This window comes from Mustelus asterias, chromosome X (genome assembly GCF_964213995.1).
Source record: "Mustelus asterias chromosome X, sMusAst1.hap1.1, whole genome shotgun sequence".
Taxonomy (NCBI): Eukaryota; Metazoa; Chordata; class Chondrichthyes; order Carcharhiniformes; family Triakidae; genus Mustelus; species Mustelus asterias.
Genome location: NC_135834.1, coordinates 11,977,247 through 11,996,847, shown reverse-complemented (window position 1 = coordinate 11,996,847; position 19,601 = coordinate 11,977,247). Strand labels below are relative to the sequence as shown.

The 19,601-nt window shown below is 43.3% G+C and overlaps 1 protein-coding gene across 1 annotated transcript in view; it reads left to right on the top strand.

Annotated features, from left to right (window-relative positions):
- The first annotated feature begins 15,403 nt into the window (after positions 1-15,403).
- Positions 15,404-19,601, top strand: part of wnt1 (wingless-type MMTV integration site family, member 1) — a 94,834-nt gene continuing 90,636 nt past the window's right edge. Inside the window, exons 1-2 of the mRNA XM_078201310.1 lie at positions 15,404-15,498; positions 15,676-15,929. Coding sequence (XP_078057436.1) covers positions 15,404-15,498; positions 15,676-15,929 — 349 coding nt within the window. The remainder of the gene's footprint in view (positions 15,499-15,675; positions 15,930-19,601) is intronic.

Below are 19,601 nucleotides of genomic sequence, written 5' to 3'. Positions count from 1 at the left end.
TGGCCGCTTGGACTGAGAGTGAAGCCAGAATGAACTGTGCAGAGGCCAGAGAGTGGAAGCTGGGCTCCTGTCGCCAGAGAGCTGGAAGCGGGACACTGCCTGACTCTTCGGGGTGCCTGGGACAGGGGATCCCGAACTGGGACTAAATAAAGGAGATTAGAAACTGGCCGTTGGGGATAACATTTTTTAAAGAGCTGATTTACTGATGAAAGGGGCGGGGGCAAACTCCCGGCAAGAAAACACATTGAAGCAAGTCTCCCCCTCCCCAGAACAACGTCCGATCCGGAGTGAAGGGGGAGAGGTGAACGCAGTAAACACATCAATGGCAAATAGCTTTATATGGCAATGGATTAATAGCTTCCAAAAACATGTCAAGGACAAACAGCCCTTTGGACCAAGATAGACTGACATTTCTACATTCGATAGATAGAAGGCACCGATTATAGATAACCAGACATACAAACAGCCGACTATATATATTTGATGTACATGCGATTGTGCATCCGAATGTATATATTTGATATTCAATTTGCACAGTGATGTATATATTTGATATGCAATTTGTACATTAATGTATATATTTGATATGCAATTTGCACACAGTGATGTACATATGCATATATATACTTGCACAGAAATGTATATATTTTATATCCAATTTGCACAGTGATGTATATATCTGATATCCAATTTGCACACAGTGATGTACATATGCATATATATACTTGCACAGAAATGTATATATTTGTTATGCGATTTGCACAGTAATGTATATATTTGATATGTGATTTGCACAGTAATGTATATATTTGACTTACAATTTGCACAGTAATGTATATATTTGATATACAATTTGCACAGTGATGTATATATTTGACTTACAATTTGCACAGTGATGTATATATTTGATATTCAATTTGCACAGTAATATATATATTTGACTTACAATTTGCACAGTGATGTATATATTTGATATTCAATTTGCACAGTAATATATATATTTGACATACAATTTGCACAGTGGTGTATATATTTAACATCCAATTTGCACACTAATGTATATATTTGATATTCAATTTGCATTGTAATGTATATATTTGATATTCAGTGTGAACAGTAATGTATATATTTGATATGCGATTTGCACAATAATGTATATATTTGATATTCAATTTGCACACAGTGATATATATATATATATATTTTGATATTCAATTTGCACCGTGATCTATATATTTTATATACAATTTGCACAGTAATGTATGTATTTGATATTCAATTTGCACAGTGATGTATATATTTGATATACAATTTGCACAGTGATGTATATATTTGATATACAATTTGCACAGTGATACATATATTTGATATACAATTTGCACTGTAATGTATATATTTGACATCCAACTTGCACAGGAATGTATATATTTGATATACAATTTGCACTGTGATGTATATATTTGATATACAATTTGCACGGTGATGTATATATTTGATATACAATTTGCACTGTGATGTATATATTTGATATACAATTTGCACTGTGATGTATATATTTGATATTCAATTTGCACAGTAATTTATATATTTGACATACAATTTGCACAGTGATGTATATATTTGATATACAATTTGCACAGTAATGTATATATTTGATATTCAATTTGCACAGTATTGTATATATTTGACATACAATTTGCACAGTGATGTATATATTTGATATTCAATTTGCACAGTAATGTATATATTTGACATACAATTTGCACAGTGATGTATATATTTGATATACAATTTGCACAGTGATGTATATATTTGATATACAATTTGCACAGTGATGTATATATTTGATATCCAATTTGCACAGTAATTTATATACTTGATATACAATTTGCACAGTGATGTGTATATTTGATATCCAATTTGCACAGTAATGTATATATTTGATATCCAATTTGCACAGTAATGTATATATTTGATATTCAATTTGCACAGTAATGTATATATTTGATATTCAATTTGCACAGTAATGTATATATTTGATATGTGATTTGCACACAGTAATGTATATATTTGATATTCAGTTTACACAGTAATGTATATATTTGATATTCAGTTTACACAGTGATGTATATATTTGATATTCAATTTACACAGTGATGTATATATTTGATATTCAATTTGCGCAGTAATGTATATATTTAATATTCAATTTGCGCAGTGATGTATATATTTGATATTCAATTTGCACAGTGATGTATATATTTGATATTCAATTTGCACAGTGATGTATATATTTGATATTCAATTTGCGCAGTAATGTATATATCTGATATGTGATTTGCACACAGTAATGTATATATTTGATATGTGATTTGCACACAGTAATGTATATATTTGATATCCAATTTGCACAGTTGTGTATATATTTGACATCCAATTTGCACAGTTATTTATATATTTGATATCCAATTTGCATAGTGATGTATATATTGGATATACAATTTGCACAGTAATGTATATATTTGATATCCAATTTGCACAGTTATTTATATATTTGATATCCAATTTGCACAGTAATGTATATATTTGATATCCAATTTGCACAGTTATTTATATATTTGATATCCAATTTGCACAGTGATGTATATATTTGATATACAATTTGCACACAGTAATGTGTATATTTGACATCCAATTTACAGTGCTGTATATATTTGATATCCAATTTGCATAGTGATGTATATATTGGGTATACAATTTGCATAGTGATGTATATATTGGGTATACAATTTGCATAGTGATGTATATATTGGGTATACAATTTGCACAGTAATGTATATATTTGTTATACATGTGTGTACATCTTCATTGTCCAACATCTTCTCTATGCTTTTAACTTCAGCGTTCTTGAAAATCTATTACGAATGTTGAAAATAACTTCTCATTCTCGCTGTTTTCTCTCTCTCTGTAAGAACAGGAATACAGACAAATTTGTTCTCTGAAATTCCATCCTCATCACATGAGCTGGAAATGTTCACACCTGCAATGCACACGGAGAGGGGAGGAGGGGGTGTTTGGGAATTTAATTTGAACCCGGATCTTTAGGAGCTGACACTTTACAAAGGGATCTCTGGACCGATTGAAAGGTAAATCCCTTTATGCGCATGACTGAGCCGAGGGTAACGGCTGAGATCTTTCAGATTACAGTTGATAACAAGAAATCCCCGGGCTTCAGACATGCAGAGAAAGCCAACAGACGCTCCCAAAATCCGGCCCCTTTCCTGCAACTGTCTGAAATTCCTCAATTCAACTTAATCCCATCTCTGCAACCCAGCACGGAACACAACGGCTCACAGTCTTTTCAGAGGGCACTTGACGTCTGTTAAGACACAACTATGTTACCCACCGCCCCCCCCACCCAGCCCCCTTCAACAACATCAATAAATAGGCAGATGTCCTGAGGGTCTGCTTCTGCGGACACTGAAAGTAAAGACGGCGGGTCTGGTAATGAGGGCGAGACTGCCGCCCTCAAAACAGCGCACGAAACCCGGATTGGTCGCCAACACCCACGGAGGGGGCAGGCAGGATCCTCCCTCGGCGGGACTGGAAAACTCTCAGAGCACCAGCTCCTCTGTCAGTCCAACATTCTACAGTGGATTGCCTTGGGTCTACGGACTCACAACCCTTCTGCCTGGGAGGCAAGAGTGCTGCCAATGAGCCACAGGTTACATACATCCAATTTCGGGTTGAAACAATTGAAATAAATCAAACGAACTGAAGGACAAATTAAAGGGACAGTCCACTAAAGGGGAACTGCCTTCAACAAAAACAAATTACAAATGAGACTTAAAACATTAAACTAAAATGTGATTAAGAGGGTTGATGAGGCACCCCAGGCCCTGCGGTGCCCAGCGGGCATGGAAGGCTTCCACACTGCCTTTGTACACCATGTGCTCCCTCTCCAGGGACACCAGAACGTGAATGTAGCCATGGTAGAGGGGCAGACAGTCGGGTTGGACAACCCCCTCTGTTGCCTGCTGCCTGGACCTGTTGATGGTGAGTTTGGCCAGGCCCAGGAGCAGGTTCACAAGGAGGTCCTCATCCTTCCCCATCCATCTCTGCACCGGGTGCCCGTAGATCAGGAGTGTGGGGCTGAAGTGCAAACAAAAGGTTTTTTTATATAACTGAAAAGGGCATGCAGTCTAAAGCAACCTACATACACATGGTCCAATTGATTACATATATCAGCGCACTGACTCACTCCACAGTCAGATGAATAATGATAGGTGGTAATTGAAACCACACTGAGCTCACTGGCCAGCTGTCACATGCTAAATAACAGGCCAGTCAGATGGGCAGATAAGACAAATTTCTGCTGAGCCTTTTACCCACTCATCAGGAATAAGGTAGCATAGTGGTTATGTTACTGGACTAGTAATCCAGAGACCCAATACTCCAGAGGAAGGCTTTCGAATCCTAACAACAGGGGGATTACAAACCCGGATTTGAAACAAAACTAGAAAAGATGACCACAGAGCTGTTGTAAAAACCCATCTGGTTCTCTAAGGAAGGAAATCTGCCATCTGTACCCAGTCTGGTCTACAGCAATGACTCTTAACTGCTCTCTGAAATAGAACGATAGGATACCTACAGTGTAGAAGAAACCTATTTGGCCTATCGAGCCTGCATCTTACCCAGGCCCACGCCCTCCCCCCACCAACTTTCCACACTATAACCGTAACCCGCGCAGTAACCATGGCCAATCAACCTAATCTTTGGACACAAAGCGGCAATTTAGTCTGGCCATCCTCCTAACCAAAACATCTTTGGACTGTGGGAGGAAACCGGTGGACCCAGAGGAAACCCACGCAGGCAGTGGGAGAACATGCAGACTCCGCACAGACAGCGACCTGAGGCCTGAGGCTGGAATTGAACCCAGGTCCCTGGCACTGAGAGGCAGCAATGCTAACCACTGTGCCACTCAATTGGCCCAGCAAGTCGCTCAGTTGATTTCAAGAAGACAGCTAACCACCACCTGTTTAAGGGGCTAGAAGGGGGGAAAGCGAAAAACACTGCTGTCCAAGTTAGAAATTGTTAAAGAACTATAAACACATACAAATATCTCACTGTAACAGTGTAAACACATCTTACCATCGCGCTGTGACAATGTAAACACATCTAACCATCTCTGTAACAGTGTAAACACATCTAACCATCTCACTGTAACACTGTAAACACATCTAACCATCTCACTGTAACAGTGTAACCACATCTAACCATCTCACTGTAACAGTGTAAACACATCTAAGCATCTCACTGTAACAGTGTAAACACATCTAACCATCTCTGTAACAGTGTAAACACATCTAACCATCTCACTGTAACACTGTAAACACATCTAACCATCTCACTGTAACAATGAAAACACATCTAACCATCTCACTGTAACACTGTAAGCACATCTAACCATCTCACTGTAACAGTGTAAACACATCTAAGCATTTCACTGTAACACTGTAAACACATCTAACCATCTCTGTAACAGTGTAAACACATCTAACCATCTCACTGTAACACTGTAAACACATCTAACCATCTCACTGTAACAATGAAAACACATCTAACCATCTCACTGTAACACTGTAAACACATCTAACCATCTCACTGTAACAATGAAAACACATCTAACCATCTCCGTAACACTGCAAACACATCTAACCATCTCACTGTAACAGTGTAAACACATCTAACCATCTCACTGTAACAGTGTAAACACATCTAACCATCTCACTGTAACACTGTGAACACATCTAACCATCTCTGTAACAGTGTAAACACATCTAACCATCTCACTGTAACACTGTAAACACATCTAACCATCTCACTGTAACAATGTAAACACATCTAACCATCTCACTGTAACAGTGTAAACACATCTAACCATCTCTGTAACCGTGTAAACACATCTAACCATCTCACTGTAACAATGTAAACACATCTAACCATCTCACTGTTACAGTGTAATCACATCTAACCATCTCTGTAACCGTGTAAACACATCTAACCATCTCACTGTAACACTGTAAACACATCTAACCATCACTGTAACCGTGTAAACACATCTAACCATCTCACTGTAACAATGTAAACACATCTAACCATCTCTCTGTTACAGTGTAAACACATCTAACCATCTCACTGTAACAGTGTAAACACATCTAACCATCTCTGTTACACTGTAAACACATCTAACCATCTCTGTAACCGTGTAAACACATCTAACCATCTCACTGTAACAGTGTAAACACATCTAACCATCTCTGTTACAGTGTAAACACATCTAACCATCTCACTGTAACAGTGTAAACACATCTAACCATCTCACTGTAACACTGTAAACACATCTAACCATCTCTGTAACAGTGTAAACACATCTAACCATCTCTGTAACAGTGTAAACACATCTAACCATCTCTGTAACAATGTAAACACATCTAACCATCTCACTGTAACAGTGTAATCACATCTAACCATCTCTGTAACAGTGTAAACACATCTAACCATCTCTGTAACAGTGCAAACACATCTAACCATCTCACTGTTACAGTGTAATCACATCAAACCATCTCACTGTAACAATGAAAACACATCTAACCATCTCACTGTTACAGTGTAAACACATCTAACCATCTCACTGTAACACTGTAAACACATCTAACCATCTCACTGTAACAATGTAAACACATCTAACCATCTCTCTGTTACAGTGAGATGGTTAGATGTGTTTACACTGTAACAGTGAGATGGTTAGATGTGTTTTCATTGTTACAGTGAGATGGTTAGATGTGTTTACACTGTTACAGTGAGATGTTTAGATGTGTTTACAGTGTCACAGTGAGATGGTTAGATGTGTTTTCATTGTTACAGTGAGATGGTTAGATGTGATTACAGTGTTACAGATGATTAGATGTGATTACACTGTTACAGTGAGATGGTTAGATGTGTTTACAGTGTTACAGAGAGATGGTTAGATGTGTTTACACTGTTACAGAGATGGTTAGATGTGTTTACAGTGTTACAGTGAGATGGTTAGATGTGTTTACATTGTTACAGTGAGATGGTTACATGTGATTACACTGTAACAGTGAGATGGTTAGATGTATTTTCATTGTTACAGTGAGATGGTTAGATGTGATTACACTGTAACAGTGAGATGGTTAGATGTGTTTACACTGTTACAGAGATGGTTAGATGTATTTACACTGTTACAGTGAGATGGTTAGATGTGTTTACACTGTAACAGTGAGATGGTTAGATGTGTTTACACTGTTACAGAGATGGTTAGATGTATTTACACTGTTACAGTGAGATGGTTAGATGTGTTTACATTGTCACAGTGAGATGGTTTGATGTGATTACACTGTAACAGTGAGATGGTTAGATGTGTTTACACTGTAACAGTGAGATGGTTAGATGTGATTACACTGTAACAGTGAGATGGTTAGATGTGTTTACAGTGTTACAGTGAGATGGTTAGATGTGTTTACACGGTTACAGAGATGGTTAGATGTGTTTACACTGTTACAGAGATGGTTAGATGTGTTTACACTGTTACAGTGAGATGGTTAGATGTGTTTACAGTGTTACAGTGAGATGGTTAGATTTGTTTACACTGTAACAGTGAGATGGTTAGATGTGTTTACACTGTTACAGAGATGGTTAGATGTATTTACACTGTTACAGTGAGATGGTTAGATGTGTTTACATTGTCACAGTGAGATGGTTTGATGTGATTACACTGTAACAGTGAGATGGTTAGATGTGATTACACTGTAACAGTGAGATGGTTAGATGTGTTTACAGTGTTACAGTGAGATGGTTAGATGTGATTACACTGTTACAGAAATGGTTAGATGTGTTTACAGTGTTACAGTGAGATGGTTAGATGTGTTTACACTGTTACAGTGAGATGGTTAGGTGTGATTACACTGTTACAGTGAGATGGTTAGATGTGATTACACTGTTACAGTGAGATGGTTAGATGTGTTTACACTGTTACAGAGATGGTTAGATGTGTTTACACTGTTACAGTGAGATGGTTAGATGTGTTTACACTGTTACAGTGAGATGGTTAGATGTGTTTACACTGTTACAGAGATGGTTAGATGTGTTTACATTGTTACAGTGAGATGGTTAGATGTGATTACACTGTTACAGTGAGATGGTTAGATGTGTTTACACTGTTACAGAGATGGTTAGATGTATTTACACTGTTACAGTGAGATGGTTAGATGTGTTTACATTGTAACAGTGAGATGGTTAGATGTGTTTACACTGTAACAGTGAGATGGTTAGATGTATTTACACTGTTACAGAGATGGTTAGATGTGTTTACACTGTTACAGTGAGATGGTTAGATGTGATTACACTGTAACAGTGAGATGGTTAGATGTGATTACACTGTAACAGTGAGATGGTTAGATGTGTTTTCATTGTCACATTGAGATGGTTAGATGTGATTACACTGTAACAGTAAGATGGTTAGATGTGTTTACACTGTTACAGTGAGATGGTTAGATGTGTTTACAGTGTTGCAGTGAGATGGTTAGATGTGTTTACACTGTAACAGTGAGATGGTTAGATGTGTTTACACTGTAACAGTGAGATGGTGAGATGTGTTTACACTGTTACAGAGATGGTTAGATGTGTTTACAGTGTTACAGTGAGATGGTTAGATGTTTTTACACTGTTACAGTGAGATGGTTAGATGTGTTTACAGTGTTACAGAGATGGTTAGATGTGTTTACATTGTTACAGTGAGATGGTTAGATGTGATTACACTGTAACAGTGAGATGGTTAGATGTGTTTACACTGTAACAGTGAGATGGTTAGATGTGATTACACTGTAACAGTGAGATGGTTAGATGTGATTACACTGTAACAGTGAGATGGTTAGATGTGATTACACTGTAACAGTGAGACGTGTTTACACTGTTACAGTGAGTTGGTTAGATGTGAATACACTGTTACAGTGAAATGTGACATGTGTTTACACTGTTACAGTGAGATGGTTAGATGTATTTACAATGTTAAGTGAGACATGTTTACACTGTTACAGTGAGATGGTTAGATGTGTTAACACTGTTAGAGTGTGATGGTTTGGTGTGTTTCTGTCACCATAAATAGGACAGGAGGCAGTTTGAGTGAAGGGGGAATTGTAAACAGGACAGGAGGTAGTTTCGGTGAAGGGGGATTATAAACAGGACAGGAGGTAGTTTGGGTGACGGGGAATTATAAACAGGACAGGAGATAGTTTGGGTGAATGCGGAATTATAAACAGGAGAGGAGATAGTTTGAGTGAAGGGGGAATTATAAACAGGACAGGAGGTAGTTTGGGTGAAGGGAGATTTTAAACAGGACAGGAGGTAGTTTGGGTGAAGGGAGATTTTAAACAGGACAGGGGGTAGTTTGAGTGAAGGGAGATTAGAGCAGGACAGGAGGTAGTTTGTGTGAAGGGGAATTATAAACAGGACAGGAGGTAGTTTGAGTGAAGGGGAATTATAAACAGGACAGGAGGTAGTTTGAGTGAAGGGAGGTTATAACAGGACAGGAGGTAGTTTGTGTGAAGGGGAATTATAAACAGGAGAGGAGATAGTTTGAGTGAAGGGGGATTATAAACAGGACAGGAGGTAGTTTGGGTGAAGGGCGATTTTAAACAGGACAGGGGGTAGTTTGAGTGAAGGGAGATTAGAGCAGGACAGGAGGTAGTTTGTGTGAAGGGGAATTATAAACAGGACAGGAGGTAGTTTGAGTGAAGGGGAATTATAAACAGGACAGGAGGTAGTTTGAGTGAAGGGGAATTATAAACAGGAGAGGAGATAGTTTGAGTGAAGGGGGATTATAAACAGGACAGGAGGTAGTTTGGGTGAAGGGGGATTATAAACAGGATAGGAGGTAGTTTGAGTGAAGGGGGATTATAAACAGGACAGGAGGTAGTTTGGGTGACGGGGGATTATAAACAGGACAGGAGGTAGTTTGGGTGACGGGGAATTATAAACAGGACAGGAGGTAGTTTGGGTGACGGGGAATTATAAACAGGACAGGAGGTAGTTTGGGTGAAGGGGGATTATAAACAGGATAGGAGGTAGTTTGGGTGAAGGGGAATTATAAGCAGGACAGGAGGTAGTTTGGGTGAAGGGGGATTATAAACAGCACAGGAGATAGTTTGGGTGAAGGGGGATTATAAACAGGACAGGAGGTAGTTTGGGTGACGGGGGATTATAAACAGCACAGGAGATAGTTTGGGTGAAGGGGGATTATAAACAGGACAGGAGGTAGTTTGGGTGAATGCGGAATTATAAACAGGAGAGGAGATAGTTTGAGTGAAGAGGGATTATAAACAGGACAGGAGGTAGTTTGGGTGACGGGGAATTATAAACAGGATAGGAGGTAGTTTGGGTGAAGGGGGATTATAAACAGGACAGGAGGTAGTTTGGGTGACGGGGAATTATAAACAGGACAGGAGGTAGTTTGGGTGAAGGGGGATTATAAACAGGACAGGAGGTAGTTTGAGTGAAGGGGGATTATAAACAGGACAGGAGGTAGTTTGGGTGAAGGGGAATTATAAACAGGATAGGAGGTAGTTTGGGTGAAGGGGGATTATAAACAGGACAGGAGGTAGTTTGGGTGACGGGGAATTATAAACAGGACAGGAGGTAGTTTGGGTGAAGGGGGATTATAAACAGGACAGGAGGTAGTTTGAGTGAAGGGGGATTATAAACAGGACAGGAGGTAGTTTGGGTGACGGGGAATTATAAACAGGACAGGAGGTAGTTTGGGTGAAGGGGAATTATAAACAGGACAGGAGGTAGTTTGGGTGAAGGGGAATTATAAGCAGGACAGGAGGTAGTTTGGGTGACGGGGAATTATAAACAGGATAGGAGGTAGTTTGGGTGAAGGGGAATTATAAACAGGACAGGAGGTAGTTTGGGTGAAGGGGAATTATAAACAGGACAGGAGGTAGTTTGGGTGACGGGGAATTATAAGCAGGACAGGAGGTAGTTTGGGTGAAGGGGAATTATAAACAGGACAGGAGGTAGTTTGGGTGAAGGGGAATTATAAGCAGGACAGGAGGTAGTTTGGGTGACGGGGAATTATAAACAGGATAGGAGGTAGTTTGGGTGAAGGGGAATTATAAACAGGACAGGAGGTAGTTTGGGTGACGGGGAATTATAAACAGGACAGGAGGTAGTTTGGGTGACGGGGAATTATAAGCAGGACAGGAGGTAGTTTGGGTGAAGGGGGATTATAAACAGCACAGGAGATAGTTTGGGTGAAGGGGGATTATAAACAGGACAGGAGGTAGTTTGGGTGAAGGGGGATTATAAACAGGACAGGAGGTAGTTTGGGTGACGGGGGATTATAAACAGGACAGGAGGTAGTTTGGGTGACGGGGGATTATAAACAGCACAGGAGATAGTTTGGGTGAAGGGGGATTATAAACAGGACAGGAGATAGTTTGGGTGAATGCGGAATTATAAACAGGAGAGGAGATAGTTTGAGTGAAGAGGGATTATAAACAGGACAGGAGGTAGTTTGGGTGACGGGGGATTATAAACAGGACAGGAGGTAGTTTGGGTGACGGGGGATTATAAACAGGACAGGAGGTAGTTTGGGTGAAGGGGGATTATAAACAGGATAGGAGGTAGTTTGGGTGAAGGGGAATTATAAGCAGGACAGGAGGTAGTTTGGGTGAAGGGGGATTATAAACAGCACAGGAGATAGTTTGGGTGAAGGGGGATTATAAACAGGACAGGAGGTAGTTTGGGTGACGGGGGATTATAAACAGCACAGGAGATAGTTTGGGTGAAGGGGGATTATAAACAGGACAGGAGATAGTTTGGGTGAATGCGGAATTATAAACAGGAGAGGAGATAGTTTGAGTGAAGAGGGATTATAAACAGGACAGGAGGTAGTTTGGGTGACGGGGGATTATAAACAGGACAGGAGGTAGTTTGGGTGAAGGGGGATTATAAACAGGACAGGAGGTAGTTTGGGTGAAGGGGGATTATAAACAGGACAGGAGATAGTTTGGGTGAAGGGGGATTATAAACAGGACAGGAGGTAGTTTGGGTGACGGGGGATTATAAACAGCACAGGAGATAGTTTGGGTGAAGGGGGATTATAAACAGGACAGGAGATAGTTTGGGTGAATGCGGAATTATAAACAGGACAGGAGATAGTTTGGGTGAATGCGGAATTATAAACAGGAGAGGAGATAGTTTGAGTGAAGGGGGATTATAAACAGGACAGGAGGTAGTTTGGGTGACGGGGGATTATAAACAGGACAGGAGGTAGTTTGGGTGAAGAGGGATTATAAACAGGACAGGAGGTAGTTTGGGTGACGGGGGATTATAAACAGGACAGGAGGTAGTTTGGGTGACGGGGGATTATAAACAGGACAGGAGGTAGTTTGGGTGAAGGGGAATTATAAACAGGACAGGAGGTAGTTTGGGTGAAGAGGGATTATAAACAGGACAGGAGGTAGTTTGGGTGACGGGGGATTATAAACAGGACAGGAGGTAGTTTGGGTGAAGAGGGATTATAAACAGGACAGGAGGTAGTTTGCGTGAAGAGGGATTATAAACAGGACAGGAGGTAGTTTGGGTGAAGGGGGATTATAAACAGGACAGGAGGTAGTTTGGGTGAAGGGGAATTATAAACAGGACAGGAGGTAGTTTGGGTGAAGGGGAATTATAAACAGGACAGGAGGTAGTTTGGGCGAAGTTTAATTCCCATTGTTTTCAGAGGCGAGCACTGGGAGAAGGGAGTTATCAACGTCTTTCTGCTCAGTGAGTGAGCAATGGTTGGGGATTGGATTGCACGGCCTGGAAGTGAGGTGGAGGCAGGTTCAATCGAGGCATTCAAGAGGTTATTAGATGATTATTTGAATTGAATCAATGTGCAGTAAAAGGGAGAAGAATGGCACTAAGTCATTATGCTTATTTGGAGCGTTCGTGCAGACACGGTGGGAGAGATGGTCTCCTACTGCGCCGTAATAATTCGGCGATTCTCACATTCCTCCCGATTGTCCCTCGCGAATGTTTGGACTGAGGGCGTTAATGCTCTGCAACTGTTGTCAATTTGACGTTTTATATTCGAATATCCTCTGGGGTGCAGTGAGATCTCACCTTGGCCACAGTCCCCGAGAAATTGTCACCAGAATCTAATTGGTTCATCTGTCACTGGGCGACACGCACGCTGTGTTTACTCAAGTCATTAGGCCAGATGTAAAGATCCTTCCTGGATGTGTATTGTACGCACACACACTGTGTAGGTAGTTTACAGTAGCCGATCATGTGGAGCCTATTTGAAAGTTAAATAACTACAAGACCTATAGCAAAATCACGTCCTGCTGCTCACGCAATCTCTCTTGCAAACTTGCTGTCGCATATGTGAGGTACCTGATGCCTAGATTGCGAACAGTTATTGACATAAATCTACATGATTCTGAATGCACGGGAACACTTATAGAAAAGATTCCTTGGTATACCTCTACCAAGTAATTGTAACCCTCTATCACCCGGCCGTATAGCATCTAGCTTGCCAAAGATATCTCCAATTTCGGAAGGCGCCGATCAATTAATTTAACAGCATGTGAATTTCAAATATTATTACTCCCAATAATTCTAAAAGTAGACCGGGGATACATTTAACAGCTTCGATGGAGGCAAATGTTTTCATTTTCTGGCTTAATCTAAATGTCTGTCACTTGACAGGTTCTGCTTTAGGTTCGAAGCAACTCGGCCGATTTTGCACATTCCAATCATATGAAATTGTCTCTGGTTTTCAGATCTTCATATGAAGCAAGCTTCTTAATGTTTCCAAGACCCTGGGTTGCTCTAACGGCCCGAGGGCGCCATCTGGAGGACCTATGACAGGCACACATCAAACTTGAAACTTCTTCGTGCAGCAGCTTTTCAAAGCCCTCAGCAACATGGACATTTTAAATAGCCGGGCATTGATAACCTAACAGGAAGCCGAGCTATGGTAAATGGGAATGGTGTAATATGGTTTGAACGAATCAATTTTCTTTGGAAAGTAAACTTATTCAATATTCTTGCTCAAGGGGGGTGCTTGTTGATGTTATCTTTGTATGCGTGTAAACTTTAAACACTGTTGTAAGCAAAGCTTGCAGTAATCTTCTATGCAAGTGAGGGAGCCACCAGAGGCCGTTATACTAACGGGGACAGGGAATAAAAGCTCCAAGTCAAATACCCATTCGCTGGCAGATAACCACATTCCCAGGAGGGGTTTGGGGCTCTGGACTTGTTAACGCTTCACAATTTAGGGAGGGGGCAGTAATCACCCCTAACCTGCGGGAGGAATAACGGGGATGACTCGTTGTTGAGGCAGACAACGTTGTCAAATGTTATCAAATACTTTGTGCAAATGAGAAACATAAGCTTCAGCACGGTGGCAATAAACTGGGCCGTGAGATGTGGAGAGAATAATATTCCAGGGTGTTCAGCGGCCACGTTCCAGGATATTATGGAGGGGCGGGGGAAGGCTTCTCTGTCATTACACACAAATTAAAAAAAACACAAACATGTTACTCAAACCACAGTTGCGCCTGAAAGAAAACTGTGACAGCTCGAAAACACTGACGCTGACATTCAGCCAAAGCAAGAAACGCAGCGACAGAGGAGCCACTGGGCTCATGTGAAACATTGAACCGCAGGAAAACAAACAGAAACAAAAAAAATACAAGCAGAAATTCCTCAGAAAGTTTATCCAGTCACCTTGTCATTTATAAATAAGATTGAATATATGCATATACAAATATATTATTTGAAGAAATCTCCATGCGGTAATTAATTACTGAGGGATTGTTAACACAGGGTTACATAGTAGTGGCTGGTTTGTCAGTCCCCGAATGTTAGTGAACAATAGTATTGCCGTGGTTTTACATGCACATTAACCGTTTTAATCTGCTTCTTTCAGGCGGCGGCTGAAGAACAGATTGATGGACAGCTCTCAGGCTTGATCGCGCAGGCAATAGGGGAAGAATGTGTCGCCTTCCCGCCAATTGTTCCTCTAAACTCGGAGGCTTGTCCACCACTTTTTTTTTCTCTCTCCCCCACCCCCCCTCCCCACAATCTTATAAGAGGCAGAAAAAGCCCCGTCTTATGAAGCGGGTGTGATCAGCCTGGAGGCGATCCCGAGTCATTGGCAAAGGGGGGCTACCTGTTCCACTCAAGACTGACTCTCCCCCGCGAAAGCTCAGAAGTGTTTTGTGTAAATCAAAGCGGGAGGGGATGGGTGGGGTGGGAGGGGGGTAGGAAGGAGGAAACAAAATCTCTATCAATTTTTTTTACATAAGCATTCCTGTCTAACAGCATTATGACATTAGTCCTGGGACTCAAAACCCTGTGGTTGCTGGCGTTCACCTCAATGTCCAACACAACACTAGCAGTAAATAACAGTGGTAAATGGTGGTAAGTTGTTTTTTCTCTCTATCTCTCTTCATCAACTTAAATCACAATGAGCTTGTTTGAAAATAATATCTCCAACTGCAACACAGGTGCGAGTGCAAGTTTGTGGCATTTGAGAAACATTTTTGAGATTGGTGTCACCATTCGCTCACTTTTTTAAAAATCTGGCGTTTGTTTCAGGGGTATTGTGAATATTGCTTCTTCCTCTAACTTGGTCACCGATACCAAATACGTCCAGTTGGTGCTGGATCCCAGTTTGCAACTGTTGAGCCGGAAGCAGAGGAAACTGATCCGCCAGAATCCGGGGATACTGTACAGTATCACTGGGGGACTGCAGAGTGCCATCAAAGAGTGCAAGTGGCAATTTCGCAACCGGCGCTGGAATTGTCCAACCTCCCAAAGTCCCAACATCTTCGGCAAGATCGTCAACCGAGGTAGGCTCGTCTAGACTACCCCAACCCCAGTCCTGTTTTAGAGTGAGTGGCAGCAGTTGTATCGACTGGTTCTCCAGCAATACAACCCAATGGTCATGACATGAGCCTCACACCAGTTCCATATACAGCAGGAAACTGGGACCCATTTCTACCCGTTCCATGTCCAGTAGGGTATTTAGTGGGGAGGGGGGGGGGGGTTGCCCAATTCACAGCAGACTGCGCCCTATAGACACCGCCCCCTCCCCCCGCCCCCACCATCCCCCCAGTCTCCTGCTCCAGGTGGAAAGTCCTGACTGAAATCGGGCTAGCCCAAGGCGGATTGGATTGGAGGTTCAGCCAGCAACAGTCCCGGCTCCATCCCCAGCTAATAAACAGGATCCCACTTCAGCACCCTGAACATCCCTGGCAGAGGAAGGCGCTGTCTAACTGTGACATCCAGGCTCCGCTACCTGAGAGTCAGCAACGGAGCAGCTTGCTGGGGAATGTGGAACTTCCTCGGGACAGGAATCGACTCCGAAACGCTGGAATACAATTAAAACTGGTCCATTGGCGAGCCCCTGACTAATGTCCAGCCAGCAGCGATCCAATCTAACGGCCTGTATGGAAAGTGACAGTGAGACAATTGCTACACTACAAAGGAATTCATACTGCCGCGAATTTCAATCTCCTTTAAAGCATTTCCTATTCGCTATGTTCGATCAGTGTTCCATTCATATTCATATCAAATCATTCGCTTCACAATCACTTCCACCTTGCATCTCGTGCTCCCATTCTGCCCAGTTCATATATTAACCCTTTTTGAAATGTATAATTCGCTCCCCAACTTTTTCCCAAATGAACGAATTCCCTCTGTCTTCTTTCCCTGCAAGCACCTTTCTGCAACTGTCTCTCTCTCCCCCTACCTCTCCCCACCCCCCCTCTCACACTCCAACTCCTGTCTCTCTCTCTCTCTCCAACTCCTGTCTCTCTCTCTCACTCCACCTCCTGTCTCTCTCTCCCTCCACCTCCTCTCTCTCTCTCTCTCTCTCCAACTCTTGTCTCTCTCTCCCTCCAACTCCTCTCTCTCTCTCGAGCTCCAACTCCTGTCTCTCTCTCTCTCTCCAACTCCTGTCTCTCTCTCTCCCTCCATCTCCTGTCTCTCTCTCTCTCTTCACCTCCTGTCTCTCTCTCCCTCCACCTCCTGTCTCTCTCTCTCTCCACCTCCTGTCTCTCTCTCCCTCCACCTCCTGTCTCTCTCTCTCTCCAACTCATGTCTCTCTCTCTCTCTCCAACTCCTGTCTCTCTCTCTCTCTCCAACTCCTGTCTCTCTCTCTCGATCCACCTTCTGCCTCTCTCTCTCCACCTCCTGTCTCTCTCCACCTCCTGTCTCTCTCTCTCCAACTCCTGTCTCTCTCTCTCTTTCCAACTCCTGTCTCTCTCTCTCTCCAACTCCTGTCTCCATCTCTCTCTCTCCAGCTCCTGTCTCTCTCTCTCCACCTCGTGTCTCTCTCTCTCTCTCTCTCCACCTCCTGTCTCTCTCTCTCTCTACCTCCTGTCTCTCTCTCTCTCTCCACCTACTGTCTCTCTCTCTCGCCAACTTATACCCCTCTCTCTCTCTCTCTCTCCACCTCCCGTCTCTCTCTCTGCATCTCCTGTCTCTCTCTCTCTCCTGTCTCTCTCCCTCCATCTCCTGTCTCTCTCTCTCTCTCCACCTCCTGTCTCTCTCTCCCTCCATCTCCTGTCTCTCTCTCTCCACCTCCTGTCTCCCTCTCTCCCTCTCTCCACCTCCTGTCTCTCTCTCTCTCTCTCCACCTCCTGTCTCTCTCTCTCTCTACCTCCTGTCTCTCTCTCTCTCTCTCCCCACCTCCTGTCTCTCTCCCTCTCTCTCCACCTCCTGTCTCTCTCTATCTCTCTCGCCACCTCCTGTCTCTCTCTCGCCACCTCCTGTCTCTCTCTCTCGCCACCTTCTGTCCCTCTCTCTCTCTCTCCACCTCCCGTCTCTCTCTCTCTCCACCTCGTGTCTCTCGAACTCCATCTCCTGTCTCTCTCGCTCTCCACCTCCTGTCTCTCTCTCTCTCTCTGTCTCCACCCCCTGTCTCTCGCTCTCTCCACCGTCTGTCTCTCTCTCCACCTCCTATCTCTTTCTCTCTCTCCACCTCCTGTCTCTCTCCCTCTCCATCTCCTGTCTCTCTCTCTCCACCTCCTGTCTCTCTCTCTCTCGCCACCGTCTCTCTCTCTCTCTCTCCACCTCCTGTCTCTCTCTCTCCACCTCCTGTCTCTCTCTCCCTCCATCTCCTGTCTCTCTCTCTCTCTCCACCTCCTGTCTCTCTCTCTCTCCATCTCCTGTCTCTCTCTCTCTCTCCACCTCCTGTCTCCCTCTCTCTCCCCACCTCCTGTCTCTCTCTCTCTCTCTCTCCACCTCCTGTCTCTCTCTCTCTGCATCTCCTGTCTCTCTCTCTCTCCACCTCCTGTCTCTCTCTCCCTCCATCTCCTCTCTCTCTCTCTCTCCAGCTCCTGTATCTCTCTCCCTCCATCTCCAGTCTCTCTCTCTCCACCTCCTGTCTCCCTCTCTCTCTCCACCTCCTGTCTCTCTCTCTCTCTCTCTCCACCGCCTGTCTCTCTCTCTCTCTCTGCATCTCCTGTCTCTCTCTCTCCACCTCCTGTCTCTCTCTCTCGCCACCTCCTGTCTCTCTCTCCCTCTCTCGCCACCTCCTGTCTCTCTCTCTCTCGCCACCTTCTGTCCATCTCTCTCCACCTCCTGTCTCTCTCTCTCTCCACCTCCTGTCTCTCTCTCTCTCTCTCTCCACCTACTGTCTCTCTCGCCACCTTCTATCTCTCTCACTCTCGCCACCGTCTGTCGCTCTCTCTCCACCTCCTGTCTCTTTCTCTCTCTCCACCTCCTGTCTCTCTCTCTCTCCATCTCCTGTCTCTCTCTCTCCACCTCCTGTCTCTCTCTCTCTCTCTCGCCACCGTCTCTCTCTCTCTCCACCTCCTGTCTCTCTCTCTCTCTCCATCTCCTGTCTCTCTCTCTCTCTCTCCAACTCCTGTCTCTCTCTCTCTCCATCTCCTGACTCTCTCCCTCCATCTCCTGTCTCCCTCTCTCTCTCTCCACCTCCTGTCTCTCTCTCTCTCCACATCCTGTCTCTCTCTCTCTCCATCTCCTGTCTCACTCTCTCTCTCTCTCTCACAACCTCCTGTCTCTCTCTCTCTCCATCATCTGTCTCTCTCTCTCTCCATCTCCTCTCACTCTCTCCACCTCCTGTCTCTCTCTCTCTCTCTCCACCTCCTGTCTCGCTCTCTCTCTCTACCTCCTGTCTCTCTCTCTCCACCTCCTCTCTCTCTCTCTCCATCTCCTGTCTCTCTGTCTCTCTCCACCTACTGTCTCTCTCCACCTCCTGTCTCTCTCTCTCCAACTCCTGTCTCTCTCTCTCTCCAACTCCTGTCTCCATCTCTCTCTCTCTCTCCAGCTCCTGTCTCTCTCTCTCTCCACCTCGTGTCTCTCTCTCTCTCTCTCTCCACCTCCTGTCTCTCTCTCTCTCTACCTCCTGTCTCTCTCTCTCTCTCTCTCCACCTACTGTCTCTCTCTCTCGCCAACTTATACCTCTCTCTCTCTCTCTCTCTCCACCTCCCGTCTCTCTCTCTGCATCTCCTGTCTCTCTCTCTCTCTACCTCCTGTCTCTCTCTCTCTCTCCC